The sequence below is a fragment of the Pongo pygmaeus genome, chromosome 1 (genome assembly GCF_028885625.2).
Source record: "Pongo pygmaeus isolate AG05252 chromosome 1, NHGRI_mPonPyg2-v2.0_pri, whole genome shotgun sequence".
In the NCBI taxonomy this organism is placed as follows: domain Eukaryota; kingdom Metazoa; phylum Chordata; class Mammalia; order Primates; family Hominidae; genus Pongo; species Pongo pygmaeus.
The window spans coordinates 153,826,808-153,851,852 of NC_072373.2; the positions used below are offsets into that span (position 1 = coordinate 153,826,808).

At 38.1% G+C, this 25,045-nt stretch overlaps 1 protein-coding gene across 7 annotated transcripts in view; it reads right to left on the minus strand.

Annotated features, from left to right (window-relative positions):
* The window catches only part of ST6GALNAC3 (ST6 N-acetylgalactosaminide alpha-2,6-sialyltransferase 3), a 556,201-nt gene that overhangs the window by 307,978 nt on the left and 223,178 nt on the right, over positions 1-25,045 (minus strand). For all 7 annotated transcript variants that reach the window (XM_054452444.2, XM_063653969.1, XM_063653965.1 and 4 more), the window contains exon 2: positions 8,156-8,350. In XM_054452444.2, coding sequence (XP_054308419.1) covers positions 8,156-8,350 — 195 coding nt within the window. The remainder of the gene's footprint in view (positions 1-8,155; positions 8,351-25,045) is intronic.

Here is a 25,045-nt window from a genome sequence, read left to right on the forward strand (position 1 = left end):
CAGATACACTGTTTTGTTTTCCTTTGTTTGTCACAAATGAGGTAATTTGATATTTGAATTTCTAATAGGCCCCTTTCAAGTGCGTTAACAGGATAGTTGGCAAATGGGGACTTTTCTACCTAAGGCTCTGTAATAAATAAAATTGCGGTATATCTTCCTGAGGAACCAATTACTACATTAAAACCTATGATAATAATGGATTTTTCATCAATAAAAAATGTGATTTGTAAAGTGAAAATCAATCTAGTTTGACTGCTGATGACTCACAGCAATAGAGAAATTTTCATCTAACAATTATAATAAAACTATATGATTTATCAGTTGAGTATGACTAGCAATTCAGTTAGTAATCAGTCTTGTCCAGCCATTTTCTGGCATTATAACCTTGGGAAATTGACCTTCATTTTTCTACCACAAAAGGATAAGCTAGTTTACTAAGCAATATACACCTAAGCAGAAAGATAGACAGTGTTCACCCCTTGCAGACACCTGAACTGACTGATGGATGTGACTTGTGTTTGGCCCCCCAGCAGGTTTGAGAGTGCAGATTTGGAAAGACCACTCCTCTCCTCCTTCAGATGGCACCTTGTTTAAAGATGAGTTACTGAACATTTGGTGGTGGTGGCTGTAAAATAACTACAATATATCAGCTAGGACTTTTTTGGTTGCAAGTGACAAAAATAGTTCAAACCAGCAAAAGTAAAAAGAAGACAAATATATTGGCTTATACACCAAAACCATGGGGGATGGGAGGGGAGGCTGCCTTCTAGAATTGAACTCAGGACCTGAAGTGTTGTCTGGGTCTTCACATTAGCCTTGCAACTTGTTTCTGCTTCTCTCAGTGTCTTTGTCTCATTCTCTCTTGGGAACACAGCTACTGACATCCAGAGAATCACATCCCAACAGTTTTACCACCAGAGAAAATGGGGCCTTTCCTGCCAGTGTGTCCCAGAAAAACATAATAAAATTTGAGAAGGCTTCAGAATGGCTCATCTTGGGCCATGTGCCCACCTCTCAATCAATCACTTGATTGACCAATCACTAGCCTGACTTTTCTGCTCACGCTTGTGGTCAAAAGGAAGGGCCACCTTCTCTAATAAAGGAAAAGTGGAGAGTAGACAACCACAAGAGGCACAATATACACCTACCTGACTACATATATATATATATATATATATATATATATATATATAACGGTGTGTGTGTGTGTGTATACCATTTTACACCATTTACACATCATTTTACATACCATTTTAATGTATAACATAGTACTTTGTATATATTCTATGTATGTTTGTATTTAAGCAGCTAGAACTTGATCTGTGAACATGCATGTATATGTTGCATGCATGCATACATGTATGTATTTTCCATACACTCGTATATACTGATTCATAACTATGAAGGGATATATATATTGCATGTATGTATTATCCCTATGTCTAAATAGGAGTGTGGTCTTTCCATAATCCCACTCACATTCCTAGATCATAATTACCCAATGAATGCATTTTCTATCTTCTTCTATATTCCAGAGTAAGTTCCAGCCAGGTTGACCTATGTATTACCTGTACATGTGCCTGACTTCCTGCTCTGGAAGTCAGAGGATCGCAGAGACCTGGGCAGTACTTCAGGGGCCCCTTGGAAATGGGGAGTTGTGTCCATGTCAGGGGTACACAGAGAGAAGCATTATTAGAAGTGACCCCCCTACATAGTATGCAGGGCAGTAGGACCAAGGTAAGAGCACTCCAAGACTAAATAACCAGCCAAACAAAAAGAAAAGCCACACGATTAGGACTAAAGGTGTTGAATCCAGAGAAAGGTATGAAGTGGATCCACCAAGTGTGAGGCAATGATGATTACGAGCATAGACATTAGGGGCTTACTGTAGCTTTCCATGTAGTGTCCTTGGCCTACTGGGAGTCACAGGGGCTGAAGGAAAATGCACAATACATATTCTGAACCTTTGCTTTTTTACCCAACCCTGCTTTGTCTTCTTCCTCTGTCCCATCCAAATCCTTCTCCAAAGCACATGTCTCACCTCTCCCACAAAAGCTTCCTGGAATTATTCCAACCCACAGTGGCATCTGTCCTTCTCATCTGGCACTCAATCATAGATTGTCTTTAGATACGGTCATTGATTGAAAGTTGCTATTTCACAACCAGACTGAGAAACATAGTCATCTCTTCTCCACTCAAAAAACATATCCTTTCATACTTGAGAAAAATGATAAATTATCCTTAAAATGACAAATCCAATATGCACATGTCAAATTCATTTGGGAGTAAGAGCATGGCACAGACATGGTGGTAGGGGTGGGGCTGTCAGAACAAAGGATGAAATCAATGAGGAGGGTGGTAAAAAGTCACAAAGTTTTGATTTATTATATGCTAATTTAGCTGTTTCCTTTTCTATAACATTTAATACTCAAATTTTATTTTGCTTTACGATTACATAAATGGGAATGTTCGGATTTTAATTAACAATTAAATGGATCAGTTTTAAACTTTTGGAACATATATTTGCATATAATTGCTCTCAATATACTTATGTAAAACCCAAAGCCTCTATTACCAAATATAGAAAACCTATTCATGTCGGCTTTAGTTACATGTGTACATTTATTTAAATGTGTGGAGTGTGTGCTTTTATCGCCAAGAAAGTCAGCTCTCTTCCTTAATTGTTACTATAACCATAATTTGGGAAATTCTATTGCAACATCAATATGTTATGCACATCTTTAATTAGGCTAGTGTGGCCTGTCTGTCACAGCAACTGATCCTAAATATTCCTATTTAGTCTACTTGAGGTTTCAAAACGTTCTCATTTTTTAAAGAGGCATACTTCAGGCTCATTAAATTGTCGAGTAAGTCAGTATGCAGCCCTGCACTTGCTTCCTGTGTTCTGGCAATCTTGCACCTCTCCACTTGGCACATTTCAGGCACCCAGGAAAAGGGCACTCTTCCCCAAATACCAGAAATCCTCTGTAGCCCCAGCATCTTAAGGGGAAGATCCTATCAGGTCTAAGGAAGACATGTGTCACCCTCACTGATTCCCAGAAAGATCTGGCCTTGGCATCCTATTGATCACCCAAGCTGGATCCTTTCATCTAGCAGTAAATGCAAATAAACTGCAGGCTGCTTGCTCTGAGCAATGTCTTCACACCAGGTCACACAACAAAAAAGACAACACAATGACTCAGTCCATCATAGGCAACTACAAATAGAACCTAGCTTGAAGTTCATTTTCTCCTTTTTCCCAAAAATCTGCCATGATCTCAACAGGAGAAAGCAAGATTACCTTGAACCAAACCCTGGACTACCTTAGTCCTTTATACCTTCTCTGTCTGCTATAATTGATAATTTAAAATAAATAGTATTTGTTTCAAGGGGAAAATAGGGTTTTAGGATATTGTCAAGCACGTTTCTGTTTTTAATTTTTTTCTGGAAAAATACATGGGTGACATATACTTTTTACCATATCCAAAGCCAGTTGATAATACAGTAATTCTGCCATAATGCTATAGGTGGAATCTCCACATTGTCATTTTTAAAATGGGGGATTGCATTATAGACACAGTAATGATGCAGCAGGGAGGTGAGGGCAGGGTCTGTTGCAAAATCTAAATCACTCCTGATCCAAGCTTTGGTTTGAAATCATGGTTGCTATCAGATTAAACATGTGTTGATGAGAAATTTGGGGCTCTGTGGCCAGTGAAGACTTTCAGAATTTCAGCACTCACCCAGTTAGTTGGCACTTATTTTTCTTCCCTGCTTCTCAAGACTTCCCCTCCCCCATAGAAAAGAACCTTAGCTTACACTCGTTGAGAAAGTGAAGGGGAGACTGGGTAAAGAGTTAAAGCCAATCACCAACTCTGTTATATTTAGATCATCATTATTACAGTGGGAGGAATATTTTGATCTTTCTATTTAACCCCTTTATAATAGTCATCACAGTTTTCACATGCTCTTTTTTTATGGATCTATATCAGGGAAAAAAATAAACAGCTTGAAATAGAAGCAAAACCACATCTCTCCTGTGTTCCTTTTATTTTAATTTTTGTATTTCCCCTGGGAACAGATTATTAAAAAAAACACACATTAATTGATAAAATGAAGCAGAGCTTAAACTGGGTATAATTTACTATATGTGGGGCCTTCAGGGCAGGCTGTCATAGATTCACAAACCATCTATATTTTCACTTGTGCCAATCCAAAGGGACCAGAGTCATCTATTTTTAAAACATAACTAAAGAATCAGATTTTGCTCCTAAGCAACCCTACACTCCACAGTGTCCACTAGATGTTTGACCTAATTCTGCTGCCTCCCACTCCAATTTTCTTTAGACAGTAGTAAAGAGACATTCTTTCTTGTAATCATTTTAGCTCATAAAATCTATGACTAGTTACAGCAACTTCTGGCCAAGCTAAAGCATCAGGCAGTAAATCTGTCATCAACAGCCATGGTGTTTGCAGATGCTCTAGGTCTGGAAATCACTGCTGGCATGACTGCATATTTAAAAAAATACTAAGAAGTTTAGTAATTTCCAGAAACCATATGCATTTAAGGGGAAAGTTTTCTGAGAAAACTTTAAGGGCCAAGATCTTGAAATAAGTAGAGCAGCTTGGTGATCACCTGACTCAGTTCAGCTAAGCCTATTGAGCTTCTCAGAATTAGAATAGAATGAATAGGGACTTAGTGTGTGATAATCTCTGAAGCATGGTTTTGTGGTCACTATTTAAGCTATTTGCCCTAGAACACTGAACTCACCACCTATCATTTCAGCTATATTACTTTGGCTCTTGAAGGCTTTATCATACTGTGTCTCTTATTTAATGTGACCATTTCTGCAACGGATTGCACCTGAGGACATTATGGTGAGCACAAATGGACAATCATTTGGGAGTAAGAGCATGGCACAGACATGGTGGTGGGGTGGGACTGTCAGAACAAAGGATGAAATCAATGAGAAGGTGGTAAAAAGTCACAAAGTTTTTATTTCCTCCCAATTTAGCCTAGAACTACTTGAATTTAGGAGAAAATCTGTCATTCCCTTTGAGTGTTCTAATATTTTCAACTTTCATGCAAAATTTTCTGCTCTATCACCTGCATTCATGTTGCAATATGGGGTCTATCATGCATAGACCAGAACTAGAGAAATAAGTTGCCTATGTGTCTGTTAGTCTTTATATAAAATCAAATTGCCTATTCCAAATATTCCTAGTTTGCTTTAGATAGCTTAATATCCCATTGCTTCTTTTTAGTTATTTCCTGCTGCTGAATTAGGTGAATTGCTTTGTATGATTCCTTGCCCATGGTAAATGGTAAATAAACATCCTTCCTGGGATCAGAATGTATTTTGAATTTTTTAATAAAATAGATATACAAGTCCAAAAACCATAAATTTATACTTAATAAATGGACTGTGAACATCTGTGTAACCTCCAACAGGATCAAGAGATAGTATATTGCTAAATCCCCAGAAACCCATTCTGATCACAAGCTGCCCACCTCTCAGAGGTAACCGCTAGACTCCCTTTCATGATAATAATTTCCTTGCTTTTTCTTTTCCTTTTTTAGTTTACCATTGTATGTGTCCCTAAGCAACATTATTTAGTTTTGTCTCTTCTTGTGACCCATAAATGGAATCACATTGTGTACTTCCCTTTATCTTCCATGTGGTCACATATACTTGCAGTTTCTTCATCGTCATTGCTGTATGGTATTCCAGTGTATGTGACACGACTTTAATTCATTCTCCTACTCATCAATATTTAGGTATATTCTAGGTTCTGGCTACTAGGAAAAATGCTGCTACATGTTCTGTCCATGTCTTCCAGTGCACGGGTTCATGAGCACCTCTAGTGTAGATATCCACAAGTAGAAATGCTTGGGCATGCAGCATGTAAATCTTCAACTTTGCTCAATACAACAGTGGAGCTGTTTTTTCCAAAGTGGGTATTACAATTTTTACTCCCACTCAAGTATACAATAGTATCTGTTGTTCCACATCCTCGTCAACACTTGGTATTGTCAGACTTCTTAATTTTTTGCCAATCTGGCATTTCGTGTATATTAGTATCTCCTTGTGATTTTTACATTTTTTTCTCATTGTGGTTTTAATTTGTAAAACCATGATTACTAATGAGATTGAGAACCCCTATATGTGTTTATTCCCCCAAGTCCAGGATCTTTAAAATGTACATATAAATTCTGGTACTCTGGACTTTGATAATTTGATGTTATTCATACTGAACACTTTATGCCATACTGGAAAGTACAGAGAAAGCAAAAGCAATTCATTCATTGAATAGCAATTTGGAGCTGGGAACCTCATATGCTTCGACTGATTTTATCCTCAAAATAATTTTGCTAGGCTGATGTTGTTATCCTTATTTTGCAATAAGGAAATTGAGGCTCTGAGGTTAAGGAAGTTACCCAAAAGCAAATACACTGCTTAAGTTCGTTAAATGTTAGAACTGACTCTCAAACCATGCCTGTGTGCTTCCAAAGCCCAAATTCTTTCCAGTAACTATGTTTTCTCCTAAGAAATAACCTTTGCAAGAGCAAAATAATATTCAATATTCTTTTGTAAAATCATTGTATTAAAAACTACATCAAAATAATTTCAAAGATAGCCCAGTTAATAGAACTAATTAAATAACTGCATCCATAGGTCAGTTTTTCCTTTCACACTCCAAAATCAAATTCATTAATATTTAAAGAAATGAAAGGGTCTTTGATATTTGATGGGATTTCCCATATGAGAATACTTTGTGAGACATTTTAGTCACAAGTTTCATTTTCAGCCTGTGACAGGCACTTGTGAATTGATTAACACCATACAGTAGAGTTATAGAATATTAAATGATAGCCAGAAATAAAAGTAACAAAAGACGAGGGTGAGAAAAACTCTCCTCAAAGAGATACATTTTTATATAGGTAATCAATTTATTAGGACACTCAACAAATTCAAGCAATAGGCACTTCAAAAAAATTAATTTAAAACCAATTAGAGGATAAACATCAAAGACCCTAAGAATTTATGTGTTATTAATGGTGCTTTTTTCAACTATAAAATTCTAATAAAGGCCTGTAAATCCTGCAGATACAGAAACAATTTTCGAAGAATCAAATTAACCAGAAGCAATGACTCAGATATGAGATTGCCTACAAAAGGGGGTAGACCAAGCTTAGCATCCTCCCAGAATGCTAAGAATAACTCTCAGGACAGGAGTAGCATTCCATGCATGACTCTACCCTCGAGTATCTTTACAAAATGACCTTTCGATGGGAGCTGATCCAAGACTCTCCCTAGTAATGTAGACACACTGGTAGCTTGTACCTTTGTTACTAACAGTTTCAAACAGGCTTGGACTTTGTGTCTCTGAATATTAAACTCACATTCATCCAACTCCATAGAAATGAATAGTGAAAACAATTTTATTAAGCACTTCTATATACGTCACATATTTTGTGAGGCTCATTATTTTTATTTTACTTTATGAGACAAATGCTCGCTTGCAAAAGTGCTAGCATAGCGTGCACTTTCTAATTGTCAATATACCTCCATCCTCTCCTGTACTACCAATTGGCTACAAAGATTTAAAGGTTCTGTGATTATAGGATTTACACGATTTTAAGCCCTTTAAATTTGAAAACTCTTTAAATCCCATTATCTCTGCAGCCACTGCGAATTTTAAAATCAGCTTGGCCTTTTCTAGCTCCAGGTCTAAGGATTACAGAGTTTTAAGGAGTATAAATGCATTTTTGAAGTTCTATAAAGAGCTCTCCCCAACCAGTTGACCTACAGGAAATCAAGCCAGCCAGTTCTCCAGCTGGTAACTGCTGATCAGAGCTTCCAAATGGAGAGATATGTACGTTGTGCCACAAACCACCAGGAAAACAAATAATTGCTTCCTTGACTCCATATGAAGCCAGTGAATCAGAAGATTTAATGTAGGAGGGGTGGCAGATTTAGACATTTGTCAGTAAATGTCTAAGAATAATAAGACAGAAGACGTTGTCAGGGACCCAAGCAAGCTCTCCGGGGCAGAGAGAGTAAGTTCAGTGAGTTGGAAGCCCTCTGGCTCCTAAAGAAAAGCCGTTACCATGGATACTCTCCAGCTGCTAGGTAACCCTCTGGGATCTTACCTCTTGTGTCTTCACATTTATGTATCCATAGTGAGTTCGAATGGGCCGCCTGTATGTGTAGGAGAATGGTATCCACTTTGTACCAGGTTGTCCAAAGCAGTTTAGTAGCAATGGGAAATTCACTTCATTTACAAGACGCACAACCAGCAGGAAAAGGAACGCTGCTATGAAGCTCACAGCAATCACAGACTTTCTCTACAAAACATTAAAAAAAAAAAAAAAAAAAGAAGAATGAATGACTTTCAACCAAAGGCAGTCACAGAAGGAGGTTCCTTTATTCCTCTCTTTTTCTTTCATAGGGGTCGAAGGATTCTGTCATTCAGCATATTTTACCTGGAAATGGAAAATAATTATTTGGTGACCAAATTGTCCTAGTGTGCTGGGCTGCTGAGAGCAAGCAGAGCTGCTTTCTTGAACTCTTCCACCCTTCCTTATCTCACTATATTCCTTGTAAACTCCTATTCAGTTTGCAAAACCCAAATCAGACATTTCCAATGACAGGAAACCTTTTCTAATTGCTCAATCTCCTCCTCACCACCATGCTTTGACCCCCAACCTATCCACTCTAACAGAGGTAAAGTCCCATCACTCCCATACTTTAAAGACACTTCTATTGTTGTACTTTTTCACTGTGTAATTATTTATGTGATTTTCCTACATGGATTTGTGAGTTCTTAGAGAACTGGAATGTACTGTGTCATCTTGATCTCTGTTTCAGGCTCTTAACATGGCAGCTTACATACTACAGGCATTCAAAGAACGTTTGAGTGAAACAAATGAATGAATAAATAAATGAATGAATGGATGTTCATATTCTTGTAGACACAGTATCATTATCACTCATTCTTCTGTTTCTGTATCTAGCACCCTGTATGAGTAGGAAACTCTGCCTGTGCTATAGGATTTGCAAAAGTAAGATTCAAAATACTAACAAGAGAAAAAAAAAGTTATGCCAAGCAGCAGAACATTCGTCTAAACGTACTGCCATGGAAGAAAAGCAGGAACAACTGCATCTGATTGAGACAAGAGAAAGCAAAATTGAGCTTGATAAAACGCATGTGTTTTAATTGACAGACATGTGTGAACAGAGCTTTCCAGAGAGAGGAAACAGCACGCAGACAAGAATACATAGAGTTACTCATAGGCGTACAGTAGTTTGTCTTACTGGAGCACAAAGAAGGAGAAAAAGCTAGAAACACAAATGATAACTTTATGCTGAATTGCCTCAGATATCAAGCTAATACATCTATACTGAGTTTGCCAGGTGATGGGAAGCCAAAAGAAATTTTGTTTTGTTAAAGGGGACAGTTGGCCACATAAATGTCTTCTTCTGAGAAGTGTCTGTTCATATCCTTTGCCCACTTTTTGATGGGGCTGGTTTTTTTTTTTTTTTTTTTGTAAATTTGTTTAAGTTCTTCGTAGATTCTGGATATTAGCCCTTTGTCAAATGGATAGATTGCAAAAATTTTCTACCATTCTATAGGTTGCCTATTCACTCTGATGATAGTTTCTTTTGCTGTGCAGAAGCTCTTTACTTTAATTATATCCCATTTGTCTATTTTGGCTTTTGTTGCCATTGCTTTTGGTATTTCAGTCATGGAGTCTTTGCCCATGCCTATGTCCTGAATGATACTGCCTAGGTTTTCTTCTAGGGTTTTTATGGTTTTAGGTCTTACGTTAAAGTCTTTAATCCACCTTAATTTTTGTATAAGGTGTAAGGAAGGGGTCCAGTTTCAGTTTTCTGCATATGGGTAGCCAATTTTCCCAACACCATTTGTTAAGTAGGGAATCCTTTCCCCATTGCTTGTTTTTGTCAGGTTTGTCAAAGATCAGATGGTTGTAGATGTGTGGCATTATTTCTGAGGCCTCTGTTCTGTTCCATTTGTCTATATATCTGTTTTGGCTGAAGCCAACAAACATATGAAAAAAAGGCCATCATCACTATTCATTAGAGAAGTGCAAATCAAAACCACAGTGAGATACCATCTCACACCAGTTAGAATGGTGATCATTAAAAAGTCAGGAAACAACAGATGCTGGAGAGGACATGCAGAAATAGGAATGCTTTTACACTGTTGGTGGGAGTGTAAATTAGTTCAACCATTGTGGAAGACAATGTGGCGATTCCTCAAGAATCTAGAACCAGAAATACCATTTGACCCAGCAATCCCATTACTGGGTATATAACCAAAGGATTATAAGTCATTCTGCTATAAACACACATGCACACATATGTTTATTGCAGCACCATTCACAATAGCAAAGACTTGGAACCTACCCAAATGCCCATCAATGATAGACTGGATAAAGAAAATGTGGCACATATACATTATGGAATACTACACAGCCATAAAAAAGGATGAGTTCATGTCCTTTGCAGGAACATGGATGAAGCTGGAAACCATCATTCTCAGCAAACTAACATGGGAACAGAAAACCAAACCCCACATGTTCTCACTCATAAGTGGGAGTTGAACAATGAGAACACATGGACACAGGGAGGGGAACATCACACACCGGGGCCTGTCAGGGAGTGGGGGGCTAGGAGAGGGAGAGCATTAGGACAAATACCTTATGTAGGTGATGGGTTGATGGGTGCAGCAAACCACCGTGGCACATGTATACCTATGTAACAAACCTGTACGTTCACACATGTATCCCAGAACTGAAAGTATAATTTTTAAAAAAGGAAAAAAGGCGGGGGGGAAGTTATGAGTTATAATCAAACATCAGTGTTTAAGATGCTTTGGAGCAGGGAGAGAGTATAGGTAGGCAGTGATTAGTTAGGAGGCTATCCCAATTGCCTAGGACAGAGGTAATGAGGGATGAAAACTAGGGCAGAAGAAGAAGAAATAACAAGGTGGAGAAAGATGTGAGAAACTTGATATAGGTGGGAGAAATAGAACTTGGGCTACTGACAGGACAGAAGCGGCTGATGGAAAATTCAGAGATTCCTCAGATTTGGGGTCCATGTGACGGCAATATTATGGGTCATGTCAGGAGAAACCAGAGTTGTCAGAGCAGGAACTGACATAAGATAGTAAAAAGATAAAGCCCTTGGCTTTCTAGTTTCCAGCGACTGTCAAGGAGTCAGGTGGAAGTAAGTCTAGAGCAAGAAGGAGGACTGCTGAAGCCGTGAAGTGCAGGGTAAAGACACAATAAAATATTCTTTCATGTAGTTGGGCTGGGCCCCCTGATTCTTCTTCCAACTTAAGGAAAGCCACATAACTGTCTGAGAAAGACCAAAATGTTTATTGTTGTTGCATTTTCAGCTTACCACTACCAGGTAGAATTAGTTCTTTTTGCTCTTCGCAGACTCTCCCAGGGAAGTCAAGAAACCTGAAGGCAGTTCCTGTATCCTCCCAGGGCCAGGGTCACAGCCTCTGTATGGGCAGTGGAACCAGCCCCCAGGAGTCAGAGATACCCAAAGGCAGCCTTGCTTCTTGCTCACCTCCCATAATTTGGAAAAGCCCCAGCCCTCTGTCTCACCAGCCTAATTTTCCAATCACCTGAAATTCCCTTGAGCTCTGCCTCCTCAACACCCCTTATCTCACCACTAACTACCACAGCCTTACCTCATTTAACCTTCTAATCATGAAAAACTGTTTTAATTTGCTCCCCTGTGGAATCATTATGTCCACAACATTGCAATGTGTCAAGGTAACAGTTTAATGAAGTGATGGATCTTACAAGTTTAAAGGGACATAGACCAGAACAGATGGCTAAATAAAAGCAAAGAGGCCAGTCACTCATTAAGTAAACAGGTAAGAACTTTTTCTTAATTGTCATTTGGTAGCTTGTTGCAAAATAGCAGCTTGCTTTGAAGGAGACCCAGATGGGATTTGTGCTTTTGTTTATTCAGAGCCCAGCACAGCTCTCTGGTTCTCTTGGTTGCTACATTGCATTGCATGGCTGGGGGTTTGGGGACAAAGATGTGGATAGCCTTTCTGAATCCACTGTTGTGTGCAGCAACACATACATAATGCATACATGAGAGAAAAATAAGTCAACCATTTTGAGAGACATTTCAAAACAGGATGAAATAGCAGTTGTAAAAGCCTGCTCCCTGGCAACCCATGTCTGCCTCTCATGTTCTATCAAAGGGAACCAAGTAATGAGCACAGAGAGGGTGAAGGGAGCAACCAGAGAGCAGAAGCCAGACACTCTCTCCTCTGTGTGCCACTGGGAGTGGTATTCTGTGGTGGACAGAGGTTCCTTCTGCAGCTCAGGCCCCCAGCTCAGTTTCTGTTACATTGCCCGGGTTTGATTCTTTGCCTTTCTTCTTGTTTAGCATGAAAGTGTTCTCATAGTGCTAGTATGAAACCACTCTGAAATTCCACTAGAAAAGGCATACCTTCAAGTACACTGAGTGCTCCAGATGACAAGTACAACAGAATACAATGCACATGTGCCTTCTTCTAGTAGTCACTTACACCAGATCATGACCTCAAGCTTCAGCAACTACAATGAAAACTATGGATGAGACAGAAGCCTACACATCGCTGAATGCAATGAGAATGTGTGTGTGTCGTAGGGATGTGGGAGGTGGGGAAGTGAACAAAGTACTAATAGGCATGATATACATGCATGTGTCACATGTATATCATGCAATACATACTAAAGAATTTACATCTTCAAGCCACAATTGCTCATTGAGTCCATACTCTGTGTAGACTTGGCTAGGTGCTGAAAAAACTGAAATAAAACCATAAAAGACACACCATGCTTCCAAAGAGTCACAACTTAGTGCAGCTGGCCAGTAAATAGAACACTATAATACCAGGTGTCAAATGATGGTAATAGGGGTATGCACAGGGTGCTGTGGGAGGCCAGAGGAAGGGTGAATATAGGAGGAACAGTTCAGGGAATGTTTGTCTGGGGTGGTGATATTCCAACAGAGTCCTGAGGACCACGGGGGCCTCACCAAGAGAAGATGTGAAGGGCGTTCCAGGCAGAGGCATTAACAGTTTGAAAGGCCATTAATTTGGTCAGAAACCTTCAAGTCATTTGGTCAGAAGAATACATAGACTCTAAGTGGTAGGAGATGATGCTAGACAGAGTTAAAATCATAAAACAAAAGATAATAAGCCAAATAAATGAAGTTGGATGCAATCAACTGTCCCATCTACCCTACATTAGGATAATGAAAGGATAAATGTGTATAAAAGTGCAATGTTTTGTAATTCTAAAATATTCTCCACTTTCCAAACAAGTAAAAATGTATCAATCACTTCATTTTATTTGAATTACCGTTTAACACACCACAATGCCTTGTTTCAAGTTGTTTGACTTATTCCATCAATAAATGTATTCAATCTATGGCTTGTTCTAGTAACTGTTTTGAGTCCATCAACACTTAGCAAATTAGAAGACTCTACCTGTTTACACATGTGTTCTACATCTAATGATTTATTTATGGAAGTGATTGCTGCTGCCTTTATTGAAGTAGTCAGAACATCTTTTAGATTTAACAACCACCAATTAGATTAAACAACAGTAAGTACATGTCAGTTTATAATGTATGACACTCGGCTCAACAAATTTTTCATACTGCAAAAAAATGGCATATATGCAATATAAACAGTCATTCTCCTAAGATCAGAAGCATAAATATTAAGTGATACAATGGGTGGAAAATGCAGAACACAGTACCAGGCACATAATGAGCTCTCGAGAAACAAAAGCTATTATGATATAACTACTGATTGTTACAGCCTCAGTGAACACTAGCCAGTGTTGAGCACTGGTCAGACCATATGAAATGCATAAGAACTAGAGATATTTTTTTTCTTAAATATTCCAAGCAGCTGCAAACCCTTGAACTGTTCAGTGTAACTTATCCATATAAGTTCTGAGAAAATGTCACTGTGCCCAAATAGATCTGATGAATTGCTTTAGGGAAAGCTTTCTCCTTCTTTGTTCTTCATTTTGGGCAAGTCTGAAGGGGCCTTTAACAGCTGAGACATTTAGAATTTAATCCCCTCTGTGCTGCAAAAATATGCATCAAAAATGTGGCATTCTAGCTGCTTGCTCTTTAGAGTGGGAATATCTTTTATCAGACTTCATAGCAGAAATACCTATTCCAAAATAAAATCCACAGAGAATCCATTATTTTGGGAGAGAACACAAGTGCAAAGATCTGGACCTAGCAAATTTGCAATCTATATTAATATGTATATGTTTTTATTATTTCTACTGTAGAAGTAATCTTTAACCGCAAAATAAAATCTTTCACTTTTAATCCAGTCTATTGCCAGATGTTTTTGTTTTCTTTTTCCTAAATTATAACCAATGGTATAAAGTTGTGTTTTTTATTTAAATATTGTTTAATGACCAAGTATTCACTAGTGTGAAAAGGCATATGCTTTTGTTCACATGCTGTCATTTATTCAATAATAAATATTAAAGACAATGTCAACTGTGTTATGTGTATCAGTGCTCAGTCACTTCACACAATGATGAGTCCCTACCCATTGCTTCTTTGTGATTTTATCAAATGCTAATTCTTCTCCCACATAAAAAGTTGTCTCATCAATATGTTATAGTTCTATTTTGCGCCACTGACCAAGTTCCAAATCTAATTCTCTCTAAATGCAATAAAGCTTCTTTCCATTTGCACGAAGTTGAAGTAGCAAAGCACAGATTATATAAATAAAACCTTCATTCATTTTATTTCATCGTTGAATCAAAAATCTGGGTGTCTCCTGCTTATTAAACTATAGTGAACTCTAGGAAAAACCCCACTAATTTGTTAGGGGTATGGGTAAGTAAAGATGGCCCGAGGCTCCCATGTTCTCATAATCAGAACTAACCCTTTGGATTAAATTTATATGTGTCTATCTGTCCAGCCACACTGAGAGACGTTGCTTTCTGGGCTCTTCATTCTATGTACTCAATATTAGTCTTCAGCTCTATCTTGTGAAAATTCTTGCTTTCTTTCTTCTCTATAAAGGGAGATACACTGAATCAATATGCTAAAGAGACTGAATGAGATAAACTTGTTTTTCATAATTTTACAAAATGAAACAAACTCAGTGAATATAGCCATGATTATTTTTATGTTATGTTGTAGCAGTTTAAAAATCCAGTCAGGCCAGAAAAACCTAAATCTACTCCCCGAATAAAATGAGAAAATGTGCAGGCATGTTAAAAACTCAATGAGTTTTTTTTATTATAATTTAAGAATAGGTGTTAGAAAGTTCAATGTAACCTCTTATCATGTCATCTGATTCATTCATAATGTTCATGTTAACTTGAACTTCTCAATAATGTCTGCACACACAAAAAAAACTCCTTTGGGAAAAAAGTTCCTCAGGAAATGTTGCCACCTATAATTTTTCTCTAGGACTGGCTTTTTGCACAGAAGAATTTATTACAGTGGTACCCATGAAAACTCTATTGCCTTGATTTTTGTTTGTTGGATTTGTAATTCTTACTGGACTATAACCATGTCTGAAGGTGACATACTGACATGTGCTCTAAATTCTTAAAGTAGATTACTATGTTGAAGGCGTCCTATTACTTTTGAACTTTTTTTTAACCACCAACATTTTGTTGTTTAGTTGTGTCTTTGTTGAATAAAAGGGTCATTGGATTGTGGAGCTGAAAGAGGAAGACATACCCATTCCATCAGGTTGGTTCCTATAAACTACCTACAATAAGAGTCTATACAATTGACTGACAAAGGGTACCTAGTGTTCTCTAGCAGAAGTGGAAAAATAATCGCTTTATTTTCCCTGAGTGCTAACCAAGTGTACCCTGTAATTGTCTTTTTAATACCGGGAATAAAGCCAGAGTTGGGCAAAATGAATTAAATTTGTCCACAAATTGCTGATTTCAAAGTAAATGTAATTATCATGCTTCAAACCAGCCTCTTAATTTTCCATACGAATTAGGTATTTTGGTTACTGACAAACTATTCAAAATCTACCTAAGGCTGGTACAAGTTTTTAAAATTTCTGAACCAGTTATATGAGAATGTTCCCATTAGTATGAATAACAATTAACAACTTAGTTAATTCACACACTAGAACACGAGCTCTAGAGGCAGAATATCAGAGTTCAAGTCATCTTTACCATTTTCTCAATCTATGACTTTGGGCAGTCACTTCATCTCACTATGCCTCTATTTCTTTGTCTGGAAAATTGAGATTATATAAATAATTCTCTAACTGATAACACTCATTAAACTTTATCCTCTGTTAAGACTATCATGATTATTCATGCACTTACACTATATCTGGACTATATTCTCCTAGTAAGAGAAAAAAGGCCAATCTGAAAGTAATAATTGCTGGGTTTTGTACTGATAATTTAATATCTGCTAGTGATACCTGATGAAGTAGTCCATGTTTGCTCTTGATATTGTCTTTCCTGAAAGAGTCTTCACCACTTCCCAAACATTGGCCACATCACCTCCAGACTGAGTTTTCCAAAATCAAACCTGATCCTGTCTATCCTACATTTAGATCCCTCTGGACTCTACGGTGTAAGTGCAGACCCTTGGTATGATATACAAGACTTTCCATAATCACATCTCTTCTTGCCTCTCTAGTTCCACTCCTTCTGCCCTATTCAAAGCCTACACTCAATATATTTCTTTTACTATATCACATCTTCTTCATTAGGCTCCCGGATTCTGTCATGCTGTTCATTATCCCAAAGTGATCTTCTTTGAAATTCACATTACTACTCTTTTCTTGATGATATCAATGATTCTAGCACCCACTATGTTGCCTAAGGCTGCCTTTCTTAAGATCAGATATGGACTTGACCCATCAGGACTTTCCATCATTTTATTACCCTGAAGTGACTTGTTTTTCCATCAAATCCTACTACTTATGGGAAGAAATGTTCTCCAATCCACCTGTTGCCCTCACTCAGATCCCACTTCTGTGCCCCGGGCATTCTGTTGAGGAAAGGGAGGTGCTAACTAACCAGGAACAATGACGGTAATCAGAACAGGTGCTTTTGTTTAATTCTCAGCTGCCTTATAGGCTTCATTGGTTGTATGTGGCTTCTGCGAACTTCTGCTTGTCATCTTTTCACTCCAAACAAAATGAGTTTATCTCTTAGAGTCCATTCTTACCTCCAAGGTGTTCAGGACACAGAAGCAGAGCATAAGTGTAAATTCTGGTGGCCCTGGTGCCATTAAGGAGGAAGTCCTGCCAGAGCCATCCCGACAATGATGAAAATGACTACGATGATAATGACATCAGCTGGAATCTCTTATTTTTCTGTGAACCTACATGATCTTACATTAAATGGCATTTATCCTCACATCTCACATGCATCTCTCTGTAACAAGTGAAGTGAGAAGGGAAGTTTCTTCTCCCATCTCTCCCTTTCCTGTCCTCCATGTTTCAAGCTGGACTTGTCAGTCTTCTCCAAAGCCCCTTTGCTATCCACTTACTGTGACCTTGTTCATACTGCTCCTCCTGGCCCCCTTGCTGTATTCTACCATCCTCATCTCTGCAAGTTCCAATATAACTTGCTCAAGGAGTATTTCCCCCCATAAAGCCTTTATTCCTCCTTGGCTTCTAGTTCATGGATAAGGGTGGGGTGGGATGGGGTGGATGGAGAAAGAAGATGGAGGAAAGAGGAAAGAAGGAGAGTGGAGGGAGAAAGGAAGGGAGGGAAGGAGAGAAAGATTCCCCCTTAATTTTGTCTTTGAAAATTTCTTGAGGACATGAACAATACCTGAGAAATATATCTCATAAGGCAGTATCAAGCACAATGTCTTTAACTTATAAAATATTCAGTAAATATTTGTAGAAGAAATGAAAGAATGAAGGAGAGAAAGCAGGAAGGACAGAGGGATTAAATGCTTTTTTTCTAAATATAAGTCCTAAATTATTTCAAAAGTTTCAGATTCAGATTATTATAAAAATATGTTTTTCCATAAAAGAAAAAAGGCAATTTTCTTTTTTTTTCTTAATTCATCTCACTTTAAGATTTCTGTGTAGATTCGAGGTGAATGTGGTGGGAAGGTGAGGAAGAGGGTTAGGATGTGAAATATAAAGAGAAGTGAGAAAAATTTAAACATTTGTTAAACTGGACTTTTTACTACGAAATTGCTTTGAAGTTCCTGATAGAACTTGTAAATCTGAATGGTGATAAACTAGTAAACCTGCTTGGAGCAACATTTTTTATATGGCACATAATGAAAAGGCTTACAAGAATCCATATTTTTTAGATAATCAACTCTTTTCTGAGATTGACAACACTTAAAGCTAGAATCCTATATCATGGAATGAGAAATAGATAACAAAAGAGTATCCTATTCTTCTGATAAGGACAATGGCCTATTTTTTAGTGGAAGGGACACGCAACAGCTCACTATGTACTCAGCAAGTATCAGGCATTATGCCAAGTACTTTACAAAGCTAAAAGTGGATTCTCACTAGGGGTGTACCTGTAGACTCAGGTGGTCAAGTTACACTAATGAGGCAAGAGAATCGGGTCTGGAGGCATGGAACCTAAGGCCGTTTCACGCTGACTTCCTAGGAATAAATTGAAAGAAAAACCCTAACTTTCCACTGGCTAGGTAACAAAAGGACCAGAGACCACTCCCTTTGCAAAACCCCACCTTTTCTAGGTGGCAGATTGAAAATGGAAAGTATCTCTGATTGGTTGCTTTTTGCAGCCAATCAGATGCTTGCATAGGAGTGTGACCTATGAAACTTCACTTCAACCTCTGATTAATTGCTGTCTGCAACCAATCAGACTGATTGTGGGCCAAGTCTTCGTTTCCATAGAAATGTAACTTTGTAACATCACTTTAGCCTTCAATTGGTTGCAGAAAGCTTGCATAGGACTGTGACCTTTGTAACTCAGCCTCTGATTGGTTGCAGAAAGCCAATCGGACTGGTTGCAGACCACCACTTCATTTACATGAGGTGAACACCACTTCATTTACATGAGGCTAATGGGAAACCTCTAGGGGGTATTTGGACCTGAGAAGATTCTGCATCCAGGCCCTTGAGCCCCTTATGCTCTGGCCACTCCCACCCTGTGGAGTGTACTTTCATTTTCAATAAGTCTCTGCTTTTGTTGCTTCATTCTTTCCTTGCTTTGTTTGTGTGTTTTGTGCAATTCTTTGTTCAAAATGCCCAGAACCTGGACACCCTTCACCGGTAACACTAAGTGAGTCAATATGTGCAATCCTGGGCACACAGCATATGTTTTCTTACCTAAAACTGGGGAAAATAAGAGTACCTATCTAATATAATTATTGAAGGTTTAAATGAGTTATCACATATAAAAAGCCCTTAGAGCACTGCCTGGTAAAAGGAAAGTGCTAAGTAAATGTTAGCTTTTATTGTTACAGTAGTTCATCAGCTATAAGAGACCATCAATCGTTAGTCACACTGTTACTCTAAATAGAATAAGAAAGAAAAATAAGATGGGAGTCTAATAAGAGACCTCTACAAAAAGCTGAAACACCAAACAGCTATTCCCTTAGCACTGGAATATGCCAGAAAGAAAGCTTCCATTCAGAAAGGCACAGCAAGAAGAGAAAGAGGAAAAATAATCTTCTCTGAGAACTTGAACCACAAGCAGATACTCATGCAGGTTTCTGATACAAGTTCATACTGACAGTGTGAAAAAAACCAAACAAAACACCTTAGCAAATAATTTTAAATGGTCTCAGGTTGGTAGTGCCTCCAGGTGACCATGTGAAATAATGCCAATCCTCTGTGGGCAAATTTAACTTTGTTGCAGGCTGACAGTGACTGCAAGGAAGTACTGAGTGTAAGTATTCTTAGATATGTGAAAATGTGGAAAAACATTTTAAAAATCAATGAAATATGGTGGTATCATTGTCACCGTTGTGGTCACCACCACCACCACCATCATCATCCTAGCGAACAAAGAATCAGAAATGGTGCCTGGACTATTTTAAATGCTTATCCCTCAGCCCACATCCTTAAGGAGGCATTACCAGAAGTCCATAAGGAAAGCATGACAAACAGTCCTGGAGCTGCCCAAGACATCAGAATTTACCAATGCAAAATACCTTTTTGAGTTTTTTCTTCTTGTCAAGATTGCACCTGTGGGGAAAAAAAAAAAAAGCCCTTCTTTTTTTGAACTTGGTTTAGATTATGTTGCTCATGCAGGCATATCCCACCCTCTTCTCATACACAGATATCAATTGGGGTACCTCCTAGCATCTCTCTAAGGAATATACACTGTCCTCTTATAGGTCAAAGTTGAACCTTGGTAGAGTGAAACATGCATGTTAAACAGTCTTTCACTGAAACACAAGCAGTTTTGCTAGAGCACAGGTCTCATGGTGATAATAAATAGCATTGTGCCAAGAACACTTGAATTTCTAAGTAGGACAGTTTTCCTATCAATTCTGAATTTAATATTGCATTGACAGTTATTTGAATCACTAAAACAATATAAAATGTATTCATTTATTACATATAGTTTCCCTTGCTAGAATAGCAAAGGCAGAAACATCTCCACTATTAGGCAGGAACCTAGATGTAAAATGCACAAGATCTGTTATCAAAGAGCCTTTGATTTTTTTTTAAACCATCACCAGATCACTCTGTGCCAGATTTCCAACAGTATTAGCCATCCCAATCTGGATGTCCCAGAAGCAACTCAAGTTCAATAGTCCAAATCCAAACTAATGATCCCTGCCTCTCTGATCCACTCTTCCTTACCTATACTGTTCCTCTGAGTTGCTGCCACTAAAGTTACTTTGAAGCCCCAAGAATTAAAATATTAGCTCTACTTAATAGCTGAGTGACCTCGGACATCTTAATTTTCTTTTTCTCTGATTCCTCATCTGTAAAACCAAAGGGTCATTATGAAAATTAAATACTTAGATAACACAGAAAAGGCCTAGCTTAGTGCCCATTACATAGCAGACAATCAATGATCGTCAATGTCCTTTTTTTATTCACATATCAGGTTGCCTACATAAGCTATTCTTTCTTCATGCAATGTCTTCTTTCCTTTCCCTCCTCTTTCTCTCTCAGGAAAACTTCTACTTGTCCTTCAAGAGCAAATTCAAATGTTGTCTCCTCTGTGAAACTGTCCTGCCCCTCCAAGAAGATTCAGAGCACTTTGTTCTGACTGAAGCACACTTCACATCCTGTAGCAATCATGTGATTACCAAGCAGCCTTCATCATTCAACCAAATTCAGCAAATACACAGCAAACCATATCCCACCTTCTCCACAGGCAGACATTGCTAATCAATCATAGCACTATTTCCGCCTGAATCAGGATGCAACTTCAGAATCCTCGCAACATAATGTTGCAGGTGATTGTGATACTAATCAGTTTACCACTTAGCACTAAACAGGCAGCAGCTTAAGGACAGAGGCTATATCTAAATAAATCTACAAGCTGTCTGACCACAAGTCAGATTATTAACCTCTCTAGGCCTCAGTTTCCTCATCTGTACATCCATTTTTTAGTGATCCCTACTGGCTCCTGAGTTTAATGACTCTATAATGATAACTGAGGGACCTTGATTGTCTAGAGCTGGTATCACTAGAAAAAGAGTTTGCAGCACAGCTTTGCACGTGGCTCCCACTCTGGCCCACATCCATTTCTTATCACAGAGTTAGGCATGCCTTTAGACACTTGAAAATTGGAGCCACTGTCTACATAATTGAAATAGAAATAGGGTGAGAATTTCTGATCTTTCAACTTGGCAGATAGCAGCTGCCACTTACCAAAGCCTACCTGATTGCAGCTATTTTGCACCTGCTGAGAAAAAGTTTGCAGCAAAGGAGATTATTTCCTTTTTTAACCCTTGGCTGAGAACCCACCTCCATATTTTTCCATCCAGTTGTGCAGAATAGATCAGGTTCAGTCTCCCAATATGTAGATGAACACTGACAGGTTAGCGCACATGGTCAAACATCTTCCACTAAGCCCCGGCACTCACAATGGGAATTTTAAATGTCCACTGAACTAGTTTGTTGAAACCTGGTATCTTATCAGAAATGGCGCTACACAAAGCAAAGAGAGCCTGAGAATTTTTACGCTATGCATATTTCTTAAAATAAAGGGAAAAATCTGTTTCATATCTTATATATGACTGCATAATGAAACTTTCTCTGGAGATTATTTGTTGATTCCATAAGCAAAATATTCAGATTTATTCAGTACACATTATTGTGAAAATATATATATGAAGTTAGTCCCCAGGGAAGAATTACCAATACATAGTTGTGGAGAAACAGAGGCCATTTCTCCAAATTTCGAAAACAGATTCAACTGGTGGGAGGTAACTTTGTGCTGGATCTTAATATTTTCACTAAAACTTCTGCTCTGGTGCCCAAGACACTCAATGTATCCCAGCTTTGGGAAGAATTTCTCTTTTGCAGAATTAGGCCCCAATGACTGAACTTTTACAACCCCTAAAGGCTTTACCCACCATACCTTAAACCACACATGTACATCCCCTTTTTAAAGTTGCAGTGACTTGCTAGACTGTGAGCTCTTGAAAACCAGAAGCTGTATCTGTTTTGTTCACTAATGCTTCCCCACTGGCAAGAGCAGCCAAGCCAGAAGCCTTGTGCACACAAACTAGAAAATATACAAGAATCTGGGTACTTCGTAGGCCCGATCAAGAGCTTCCCAGTTCATCTGCTTTAACCACAGATCTATTGCTTTAGTGCAGCAAGAAGAGAAAGGCCGCCTCCACACCCTCATGTCTCCTTTAGCACCTAGCCACCAATTCACAAGATGATACTTCGAAAACACATAATTTATATTCACTTAAAAACAGCATTTGCTGAATTTGCTAGGTAATTTTTCAAAGCATGAAGCTGGCCCTATATTCTTAGCAGATTTTGACATTTTTATGCATTTTATTTTTAGATGGTATTCTGCAAATCAGGCTTTGCTCCTGATTTTCACAAAGCCTTTTCTTCCGGAGTAAAATAGGTGAGCAGTTCACCAATGCAGGGCAGCTTTTATCTGCAAAAAATCTGCCTTTCAGCAGAGCAGACAATACAAGCAAAACAGAGGCAAACCCATGCAGTATTTCCTATATGTGGATTGTGATTCTTTTTTCCCATGGGATGTGCAAGTGGCAAGACAGTTTATTCCCATGTGGTGCTGATAGCAGGTCCTGAATATTTCTGGATATATCACTTTTATTGCCTTTTATACTGAATTACTGTGAAAGAAAAAAATACTTTTGTGAAAATTCAAAATCAAAATACGTTAGGGACTTTTAGAATCCACCTCTAGGACATAAAGAAAAGCTTAAGAAAACAAATACTTCTGCTAAGGGATACCAGACACCACTCCCACTGGGACAGGGCCCCTTCACAGAAAGGAAGACATTGTCAAATATTTATGCTGATGTTCGGGAAAAACTGCAGGTGTTCCATCCAGGTTTAGTTACTCCGAGCCTTGTCCCTGCTGCTTTAGAACTTACCATGTAATGGACAAAATTTGCCCGAGGGTGCTTTGGCCTATAACACTTCAGCACTACATGCTGCTTCTGGGATTTGGTTTATGATACTTTCTAATTGTATATTTCACTAGAAATCTCACCTCTCCTTTGCCCATCAATCATAAGGATTCTTATTCAGTATATATCATGTGTTGGTTTTTTGGGTAAGTTTTTAGATAGATTTTCTCCTCTTTCTACACAATTAAGGATTCCACATACTAAGATATGTTATTTGAAGCACTTTAATTGCCAGCTTGTCATTTCCTACTTAGGTGAGAGGGAGTTGTCTGTATGGCAAGATAAAGTCCAAGTGTCTTACCATGTTATAAAAGCCCTTTCATAATCTGACCTCTGACTGTTCCTCCAGCCTCATCTCTCAGCCTCCCAAACTTGTACCCTATACTTTATCCATGGTAAGCTTTTTGTGGTTCTTGATAAATTTCATACTTTTCAATTGCCACATATATTAGTATAGTTTTTTTTTTCTGTGCAAAACTTAAGTTTTTGTACAACCCTAAAAACTTTACTTCTCTGATACTTCTCCTAGCTGTTCGTCTGTCTCTTCAGGAAGTTAGTCTCTTGATTCTTGAGGAATAGACAGATAGATAGAGAAGATAATTTAGATATGTAGATAAAAAACAAACAGATACAGTGCAAATTATATACCTATATAATAGATATGATAAAATTGCAGTACCATTAATTGAGCATCTACTATGTTTCTGAAATTATGCTAGGTCTCTTACACATATCACCTCTGATCTTTACAACTACAATGCATGTAAATACCTTTATCTCCCACTTCATAGTTGAGACAACTGTTCATTAAAAAGATGAATGATTTGCTCAAATTAACAGCTAGTAACTGGTGATGTCAAGATTCAAACCAGGCTCGCCTAAAAAGCTAATGATCTTTCCATTATACCACAAGGATATCGTATTCTATACTTACGTCATGTGTCCTTATATATCCTAAATAAGGATCCTGTATTTATTTAGTCATATTTCTGTCTACCCCAATAAGTTAGAATACAATGCCTTAAGGATAAGGACAACATACCCCCGGCTCTGGAAATTTATTATTTGGCACATATTAGATGTGCAAGAAATGTTGGTGAATCAATACATTAAATGAATGAAATAATCTGCTCCTGTAATTTTCAGGCAAAAAATAGTTATTGCAGTGGATATTGAGATACTTTTAAATTACTGTCAAGAGACAATATAGCCAAAAGAAAAGATGATTTAGAGACAGGAGAGATGAGATTCTCATCTCCACCTTGGACAAATTAGTTCCTATCTACTGATTTCTCAACTGCAAAATGGAGAGAAGAGCCCCTTCTCCACAGTTTTATGAAGCTTACTTCTGATAAAGTCTATAAAAGTCCTCCCTTTATAGGCTTTCAAGTTCTATACAGATGCTGACCGATGCTGATGCTCAACTACACATGATG